At 41.8% G+C, this 10,319-nt stretch overlaps 1 protein-coding gene across 3 annotated transcripts; it reads left to right on the top strand.

The window, feature by feature from the left end:
- The first annotated feature begins 539 nt into the window (after window positions 1-539).
- Window positions 540-10,195, top strand: setd9 (SET domain containing 9). 3 transcript variants are annotated; one of them, XM_012966881.3, is made up of 6 exons: window positions 540-635; window positions 2,815-3,170; window positions 3,863-3,986; window positions 6,745-6,860; window positions 9,446-9,551; window positions 9,988-10,195. In XM_012966881.3, exons 2-6 carry the CDS (start codon window positions 2,819-2,821, stop codon window positions 10,073-10,075), a joined length of 786 nt encoding a protein of 261 aa, XP_012822335.1. In that variant the 5' UTR covers window positions 540-635; window positions 2,815-2,818; the 3' UTR covers window positions 10,076-10,195. The 3 variants fall into 3 exon arrangements, with proteins under 3 accessions (XP_012822335.1, XP_012822327.1, XP_002940280.1); XM_012966873.3 differs by lacking the exon at window positions 540-635 and adding an exon at window positions 1,133-1,344; XM_002940234.5 differs by lacking the exon at window positions 540-635 and adding an exon at window positions 1,136-1,317.
- The last annotated feature ends 124 nt before the right edge of the window (window positions 10,196-10,319 follow it).

Here is a 10,319-nt window from a genome sequence, read left to right as displayed (position 1 = left end):
ACCCCTGTATTCCCTCACTTGTACTGAGAGCTATCTCCCCTACCCCTGTATTCCCTCACTTGTACTGAGAGCTATCTCCCATAACCCTGTATTCCCTCACTTTCTTAAAAGCCACCCAACCCCTTCTTGAAGCTATATAAGGTATTAGCCAGCAAGCAAAGACAGGCTTCAGTTCCCCAAACCTCCCAACATTTGAAAAATGTAAAGAGGGACAAAAATAAATGCAGTGCGGCGAATGTTTTTTGACCACACCCCCTAAATATCACTCCCGTTTTACAAAATTTGGCAGTTTATTTAAAGTTTGAACACATTTCTGGGGGTTTTGATTTGTTTTATTACAGTTTTGCTAAAAAGGTGAGATTGCCCTTTAAAATGCAAATCTCGGTTCCCCCAGGAGATCTGTTTAGCTTATTAGTTACAATTGTATCTAAGTGCAGGTGAAGCTTGTTAAGTTTTCTGGGCTCTCTGCCAAAAGCTACTTATTCAGTTAAGTTTGAGAAACACTCTTTTTTTTTTTTTTAGCATTAAGTGCAGGAGATTAAAGGGAAATGAGGGACTTTTCAGTAAGAATCTGGGACTGTAGGCTGAGCTGTTAAAATAGGGACTATCCCGCGAAAATCAAGACAAGTTGGGAGGTATCATTCCCTATGGCACTTTCCTTATTGAGGCTGAGGAGAGGCGACTACGGTTACATTTTATTTGGGTATCAAAGCAGCCAGCCAGATCAGCAGGGGAACGGGGGGCGGGGCTTAGGGAACTGTAACAAACCATAGTATTATAATAATCATGAAAAGGCTGCATTTTTTTAATTGATGTATATTACAAAGTTGCTTGAAATGACAGTGTGACATATAGTGGTGCTGGTAAGCTGACGGCTATGGTAGGAGGGGTAAGGCTGACATTGGTTGCCGAATCCTGCAAGTGTATAGCTCTATGCTTGGCCAGTAAAGTCAGGGCCAATAATTCAGGCACCACTCAAGTTATCCCCAAGGGCATTTCTGGGCGGCCTTTCAGATGCCTGCTGCCCCTGGTTATATCCAATTAATCACTCACTCCCCCCACTTCGGGGGGCAAGGTAACATCACTGAACAGAACCAATTTCCCAGCTCCGCTTCCCCAGTTTCCCCTTGCCCCTCCCCCTTTGGCCTTCCCATGCCCTTCCCTGACGTGTAGGTACGTCATCGCTCCCCGCCTACGGTGTCCCTTATAGGACATGCAGCTGTGGAGATCGCTGTTTCGATCCTTGTTTTGCAAATGGAAATCCTACAGGCATCGTTTTGTGCCCTGGGTGGCGCTAAACCTGGCTCGGAACCGCAGGTGGGAGCCTTGTACCTTGCCCGTATGGTGTGTACGCCCCTGACATGGCCCCCAGCCTACGGGCCCCCACCCTAGCCGGGAGTATAGAGAGCCGGGAGTGTAGGGAGCCAGGGAATAGTAGTGAGGAGCCCAGGCGCTTTGCCTGCACTGCAGCCCATGGGATGTTATTATTGGCTGAGCTGCAGCCCATGGGATGTTATTATTGGCTGAGCTGCAGCCCATGGGATGTTATAATTGGCTGAGCTGCAGCCCATGAATGCGCAGGCTCAATAAACTTCAGGTTGGCTCCTGTAATCTGATTGGTTGCAACTGTTAGTATGGGAAGCCAGCACTATAGAGCCAGGGAGGCAAGTCTGTGCCCACAGCACAGCAATTAGCAGTATGATAGTCACAAGTAGGCAACAAAACAGCAACACATATATTTTCTGGGATTTTTCCTTTCTCATGTCAAACTGGAGGTGTCCCAGACAGGTAGCACTGCTGCCCTGGGGTCAGAACACTCAGAATTGCCTGCATTGAGGTGTAGGGAAATTGCCTGCAGCTGTCACTCCATTGTCACATACCTTGCTGCATTTCCCAGTGACAGTCGGCAGATAGTGCCCCATGTATGCAGAGCGCTTCCATGGTAGCAAACTCACTCTCCTGCCCTCACAGCAACTAACTGCGGCAGAAAGAGAGCTTGAAGTAGCCCCATGTATGCCATTTTGCTGTATAATTGGAATTGATATATATCCTGCTATAGCTGCAAGTATATCTAGAGCAGGTCCAGACTGAAATTCAGAATAGGCCTGAATAGAATAGTTCTGCGCGGGTCCAACTTTTTAAAGCCATGACCCAAATTTGCTACCTGACTTGCAACTGCCTTACCAGCACCCTGACCTGCTACCTGCTGACCACCATGTAAAAATAGAAGCGTTATGGCAAACTGGAGGTGACATAACTATAAGCTATATATCAGACCTGCAGCCTGACCTGTTCCCATAGCCACATCCACAATCCCACCCACAACATGTTGGTTACTCTCTTTTTATTTTTTTTTCTTTGTGTCTGACCCACTGCTGGACTCTACACAGGCCCATGCGTCCCCCATAGACAATAGACAATAAATAGTGACAGTCTATGGCATGTTACAGCAGACCCTATGGCTGCAAAATTTCTGCAAATAAACATTTCCACCAAGATCTCTAACTACCCCTACTTGACATTCAGACTGAGCTACAAGGGGTATCATGGAGAACAAATAAACCCCCAAGGGGTGGAAACAATTCAGGGAGCAGTGTGGGGGGTCTTGTGTGTATGTGCATAGTAAATTTCACAATCTGGAGGATTATAATTATTTTTTGTTTTTTAATATCTCCATTAGATGCATTAAATTGGAGAATAAAAAAGGTGTTCAGTTGCTCTTTAGACACTGTGTTCTACTATTCCTTTTATTCCTGTCGCTAAAATAATCCTGTTGGGTTTCCTTGTTGAAATGTGTCCCTTTTATCTCCGCAGGACCATGAGGTATGTACAAGACAGCCGCTGTGACAAACTGATTCCAGATACAGAAGTGCACGCTGCCCTGGAGAAGCTGTTCCGGGCCATCTTCCTACAAGATCTACAGAGTCAGAATGAACTGCTTTGTATGCTGCCAGAAGCAACTAAATCCACTTACAGGCATTTCCATGCCCCTGAGCATCAGTCTAAAACCAGCAGTGAAAGTGACGTGCCACTGGAGGCCAGGGAAATCTTACACAGTACTCTAGGATTCTGCATTGCTCGTGCCCCAAGTTCAATAGATTCTGCTGGAACTGGAGTATTTGTTTCCAAAGGCCACGTGCAGAAAGGAGCAGTCGTATCCATGTACCCTGGTGCTTGCATTTTTCTTCATTAAACTCAAAAGTGGTGATAGATTTGTCGGATTTTCCACAAATCTCTATCTCCACTTTTGTGAATTCTCCCTATTGAGTATGGATAAATTGTAAGAATTTGTGAACAGCGGCCCCATTTGGTGCAGTTTGGGAACAAACAAGTTTTCTAACTTCCCAGTTCAAGTTCTCCCCTTGAAGGTCCATCCTTTGGCCAGGGCCCCTTTTGCATCTCCAACCTCTGGTCAGCCCCCCTAAATGACTTGTGACCTGCACTGTCAGGTGTATGTAGGAGAGCGAATGCCCATTCTCCCCAGTTCGCCATCAAGAGGTGCATACATATATATATATATATATTTATACATATGTATGTGCAGGTCCAGGGTGGGATTCAAAATAGTCCCTGGCATTTCAAGTAAACAGAGACCCAAACACCCACCAGCCCACTAAACAGTGAGTGTCTATGGCATCTTACAGCAGCCCCTCTGGCATTCAGGCATTGTCAGTCTGGACTTGTTTATGTGGGAACAGCCATGGGGGCTTTAATGGGTTAACCTCATCGGAAAGCCTGCAGTGGCCTTATTGGCACAGAGTTTAGTGGAAAGCTTGCTCGTTTTCTTTTTCATTTAAAACATGAACTTCACTTCACACTTCCACATAATGTTGAATCCTTTTTATCCCTTTCCTTCCAACAGGCACAGTCTATCAGCAGTATGAACCCATCTTTTTCCAGTCAATAAGGAACCCATTCATTTTCAGGTGCATTGACGGTATCCTTATTGATGGCAATGATAAAGGAATCTCACAGTATTTGTACAGGTAGGAGCACCAGCTTTAAGGCCTTTAGTTGCCACAGCATTTACTGAGCTTGAACGAGTAAAGGTGGCCATACACGTTAAAATCTACTTGTTTGGCAAGGTTGCTCACCTATGGTGGTCAATAGGGCCAAATGATCGAATTACATTGATGGGTATAAAAGCTGTTGGAGCAAGAACCGCATAAATGAGGGGATGTGGTCCCCAATCTGATGGATAAAATCCAACCTGCCTGATCAACACCTGGCCAATTTTCAGCCAGATAATGGTCAGGGAGGCCAGGGGTACTGCCAAATCAGTCTAAGGCTGATGCCACACGTGGCGTTTTTACGCTGCGTTTTTTCTCAGCCTAAAAATGCAGCACAAGCCACACAGCCCCTGACTATGGCGTTTTTCAGCCTAGAACTGGTGACGTAGCAAATCCCGTTTCCATGGTGCTAATAGTGCAAAATAGTAAAAAACGCAGCGTATTTCAGCTAGGTCTGGCAGCTACCTTTGTGTATACATAGGAATAGCTTGCTTTGCAAATACTGGCGTATTTCAGCCAACGCTTGAAAAATCCGTGCTAAGGTGTTTTCTAGCGTATTTACGCATTGTGTGGTTTGCCTCGAGTCTTTTCAAGTTATTTCTATGGATGATGATATCGGGCGTTTTTCAGCTGCTGAGAGAATTACAAAAAACGCAGCGTAAAAACGCCACGTGTGGCATCAGCCTAAGGGACTCCAATTGGCAGCTTAAATCTGGCCATGTATGGCCACCTTAAAACCACAGATTCAGAAACTCTGGGCTAAGAATCCTACATCCAGGTGAGAATGAGGTTGACTTTAGGCTGCTATGCCATTCAATCTGCAGGCCAAACGGACAGATACTGTATGAGGTGCCATGCACAGTAAGCAGGAGGGTGAGGAGGAGCTGCAGCTTTACTTCCATGCCAATGTGCCCAGCACTGACACACATGATGCATCAGCAAGTTACTTTTTCAAACCTGCTTAATCAGTGTACCAATGTAGCACATGGATATGGGTTGCTATTGTCAGGCCACCGTACACATATGAAACACGTATCAGTAGATGTGTGAATGGCTTGTGTGGATTGGTATCCTGCAGGCCAGTCCCACACTGGGTACTCTTAAAAAGAGGCAGAGTCATTGTTACAATCTTTACCGAATTCTGCACTGCATTATTTTTCTCTTCATTTAGATTGTATTTCTGTTAGATGTGTTGTTCTATATGAGAGCAGTAGGGGTCAAGCAATTCCTGCTGTTCTGCTGCCCTCTAGTGGTCCATATGGAAATCCATAGAAAAGTGCTCTGATATCACTGTAGTGTCTATGTGGTTCACCTTCAGGTTAATTTTTAGTATGTTATAAAAATGGCCTTGGTTCTTAGAAACTTTTCAATTGGTCTTCATTTTTTATAGTTTTTATTTACCTTTTTCTTCTAACTTCAACTTTCAAATGTAAGGCTACATTTTTATTGTTACCATTGCTTTGCATTACTTATTTTATTTGTATTTTACTTATCCAGATATCTGATAAATCCCAACTGACGTTTTTTTCAACCTTGAAAAAGGTCCCAAAAGGGACCGAAACATCGGCTGTACATACAATTATAATACACTAATATTTATTTGAACCACAAGTGCTTGGTGCTGGTTGTGTTTGATTTGGTATATATATATATATATATATATATTAGGTGGGGGTGCAATGAGGTTGTGACCACAAAATACATAGAAACAACAACAAGAGCCCCTCTGCACTCACCCATTATTAATATATATAGGACATAAAGACATTCTGTGCATTAAGCTACTAAGAAATGCCCTTCCCTTTTATATATATAATACTTAGAGTTTCCTATTACCAGTAACTGCATGCTGTTTCCCCTACTAGGTTCTTGTATGAGCATTATAACACATCAGTAGAATATTACAAGTTAAAGGGACACTAAACCCTGCTGCACTGCACTGCTCAACCAAACTTTTCTCAGTTGTTGCTGGACTACAAATCCCAGAATAATGTAACATAGAATGAAGGCTGTGGCATGTGGGAGCTGTAGTCCAGCAACATCAGGGTTGTATTCTTAAAGCAATATTACACAATAAAACTTTTCCTAAACTTCCCTCCAAATCTCCAGGGCCAGCGGCTGCATTAAAATGCAAGAAATCCTCCAGTAAGAATCCCAGCTGATGTGTGTAAATCTGTCTCCCTGTTCTCTGTTCCTGCAATTGGAGTTGGGAGCATTAAGCACAGTTTCCTATCACTGAACAAGTCTCTCCTTTATCCCCAGGTCTGATTCCTGTGTCATATAATGAAGGGAAAATGACATAATTATCTCTATATGTAAGGTACCAGCAAGATGCCTGAAACTGCTGGGAATCAGCGTTCTCATTGGTCACTTCTCTTGCACTTATAAAGAGATTTTTGATCAGTTGAAGTCTCATTGGTGAATTTTCTTGCATCTATAATTACATTTTTCAGCAATTTCTATAGCAAATGCAGGGGGCGCAGTGGGACAGTGTTATGGTTGAGTTGCTATTCAATGGACTCTTCTGTAAATCTGCTAAAAAAATCTTCTACATTTCAGCGATTTCTCCCTACAGTGCAAGAGTTGCAGGTGCCTTGTACTTTTCATGTGGGCAGAGAAATGGGGTTATAGGAGGGCAGAGCCTCTGTAACTGTGTGGAACATGGTATAACCCCTCCCTACCCATCCCTATCTCCATTCCTACTCTTTTCTTTAATACATTCCATGTGTTTCAGGTCTTGCAGTAGAAGAGATCAACTTGGACCTTTGAAACTGTGTGATGCCACATGGCTAAGCGCTTTCCCACAGAACCCATGGGCTGTTGGGCAGTACGTCAATAACTGTTCCAATGGTAATTACAATTGAAAGGAAGTCATAGGTTTGTGACATAAATATGTGCCTGTTGGCACAGACTGCACAGGGTCTGCTTTATAGGGCCTCGCAGTGGGAACTGGGCCACATTTTATTAGTACGTTTAATAGCCAGCAGCAGTACAAAGTCAGTTTAAGCAATGTCCCACACCTCAAAAACAATTTAAAATGACTGAATTCTTACCTTACGGTACTTATCTATAGGCAGTAAGGAACCCCACTGCTTCCAGTGGTTAAGATCACTATAAACCCCTCCCTCCAATTAATTACAACCAATTAGTTTATAACCAGTTAAAGTTATAAGCAACATATTATATAGAAAATCTATTTCACAGAGCTGAAAGTATGCATGTATTCTGCACAGCGTAATATATATCATTTGCCAAAAGGTGTAAATTGCATTACTGTTGGCTAAAATGCCACGTGCAGTTGTATCACTGGTTAAATGTTCCCTATAAATATACATTACAAACATTTATAAGGTTACATCACGATTTAGTAAAATAAGTCACGTAAAATATGAATTTAACTAAGTGGTAGTTATAATAAATATGGCCTATTCAGAACACTTCTCTTTGTAACAAAAGATTGAATAGATCCTCTCATGCCCAACTCCACTTTTTCTGTAGCCAGAACAGAGAAACACCGGATCCCACTCCCTTGTACAATGTACACAGTGTCTTGTTATGATACTTTTCTACTCATTTGGGACTTTTAATTTGACTTAAAGGAGAACTAAAGTTTAACTAAAGAAGTAGGGCAGAAATGCTTTGGGTTTCTGTACCAGCCCAGGCCAACCCCAGCCCTTTAGCAGGGAAGGTCTGTGCCCTCAAAGATGCCCCAGTGGCCCCCCATCTTCTTTTCTGCTGATTCCCTGCCCTGTGCTGCTGTCACTTACCTGAGCTTAGGGGCCCACTCACATTATACTGTATATATAGAATATAAATGTCACATTATACTGTATATATAGAATATAAATGGCACACTATACTGTATATATAGAATATAAATGGCACACTATACTGTATATATAGAATATAAATGGCACATTATACTGTATATATAGAATATAAATGGCACATTATACTGTATATATAGAATATAAATGTCACACTATACTGTATATATAGAATATAAATGTCACATTATACTGTATATATAGAATATAAATGGCGCAATATACTGTATATATAGAATATAAATGGCGCAATATACTGTATATATAGAATATAAATGGCACATTATACTGTATATATAGAATATAAATGGCACATTATACTGTATATATAGAATATAAATGGCACATTATACTGTATATATAGAATATAAATGGCACATTATACTGTATATATAGAATATAAATGGCACAATATACTGTATATATAGAATATAAATGGCACATTATACTGTATATATAGAATATAAATGGCACATTATACTGTATATATAGAATATAAATGGCACAATATACTGTATATATAGAATATAAATGGCACAATATACTGTATATATAGAATATAAATGGCACAATATTAGTAAGTAATACAGATAATTAGAACATGGCAGCTCAAAAACCAGGGCAATTAGCATCAGAATGTAATAATCAGCCTTGTAGCATCAGCTTTTTAGGGTTTATTTCTCTTTTAAATGTTTTCTATTTCTTTCTTTTAGGGACCTTATGGTACAACCTACATATTTTTTACCACATATCAGGCAGGCTGTCAGATATATGACTCATGTAGTATTGCAGTTCACCTCTACATTAACTTTTAGTATGTTATAGAATGGACAATTCCTAGCAACTTTGCAGTTGGTCTTCATTATTTATTTTTTATCATTTTCAAATTATTTGCCTTCCACTTCTACATCTTTATAGTTTTTAAATGACTGACCCTGAATGGCTGACCCTAGCAGCCAAAAACTATTGCTCTGTGATCTTACAATTTTATTATTATTGTTACTTAAAAAAGGTTAAATTAGATGGCGGTGTCATTCTCAACCCCATATACTGTATATCTATATACAAGAGAGTGGGCTGCGGCACTCTTGGGGAGGCGCATGGAGATCCTTCTGTGGTGGCCCCTGCACAGTTGTGCACAGGGCCGCCATCAGGGGGGACAGTTGTCCCGGGCCCGGGCGTTTAAAGGGGGCCCGGACGGGCTCTGTTACTGTTATCGCTGGTGTCCGCAGCTCTCCGCTACATGTGCACTTTTATAATGCAAAACGTGTTGGGCACAAATGTTTTAGGGGGGCCCTGGCTACCAATATTTTAGGGGGCCCTCGCTACCAATGCCTGTGTGTCCCTTGTATTGATGGGAGGGGCCATTGGGGGTGTGGGAGGGTGGGGCCCAGAAAATTTTGTTGTGAGGGGCCCCGTGATTTCTGTTGGCGGCCCAGGTTGTGCATATTGTGCCTATGCGGTTGAAGAGTCGGGGACTATGGAAAACGTTTTTTTTTTATAATTGACTAGAACTTTGCATTATCTGGATTTTTCAGGATTTATTTAATGTAATACACACCGGCTACCTTGTATTTGAAGCCATTCAATTTTCTTTTCTTTTTCCAGAACGGGAAGCTAATGTATGCTATCAGGAATTTGATGTGCCGGAATATTTCCCCATTGAGCTAAGGCAGTATCTTCCAAATATCAATTACTCCCCTGACTCCCAAGGGTGGGTATTGGTTTTATATGCTGTGGTACCTTAGGATATTCCGTTGATCTGCTTTGCTGTAAAACTAAAAAAGGACAAAATGGTACTTCAGGCCATTTATTTGACTTTTTATTTACATTATTCTGAAATTTGTAGTCCACCAAAAGCAGAGTAAGGTTTGACAGTTGAGCAGCAGTAGGGTTAAGTTCCCCAAGACATGTCTCTTCCATCCTAGAACTCCAAGCATTAGATTAGATTTTCCTGGTTCCCTTAGGTTTACCATATGTTTAATATCATGAGCATCCACCCCACCCATCTGGTACCCCCCCCCCCCCCCCCCCCCCCCAATATGATGCTGATGTTGAAGTCTCACTGTTATTTACAGAGCATCTTCCAGCACTAAGTAGGCAGCTGATTCCCTTCATGTTGGTTAAAAAATTCCTATTCTTTGTTACAGGCCGCTACGCTGCGTCGTTCTTGTTGCACTCAGAGACATTGATTGTGGAGAGGAGCTTTTCTCAAACTATTTCACAATTGTTCAGTAGGAAATTTCTGCCCTGGGAGGAGCTGCAGTGAATGAATGAGACGCTGGGCTGTATTTTCATTGCAGTGCAATGTAAGCTATTTCTTTTGGCTGCTTTGTATTAAATATTATTGAATATTTTCATGGGCATTTGATACCTTGTGTAGCCATGAAGCAATATTATAACCAGGTGGTGCTGGTCCTGTTATTAGAGGAGTAACATTTGTTCTTAAAAGTTTATCGTCATGGTTTCAGACAGGAATCCC

This window comes from Xenopus tropicalis, chromosome 1, assembly GCF_000004195.4.
Source record: "Xenopus tropicalis strain Nigerian chromosome 1, UCB_Xtro_10.0, whole genome shotgun sequence".
NCBI lineage: Eukaryota > Metazoa > Chordata > Amphibia > Anura > Pipidae > Xenopus > Xenopus tropicalis.
Note: the sequence above shows the minus strand (reverse complement) of the source record. Positions and strands in the feature narration are given on the sequence as shown.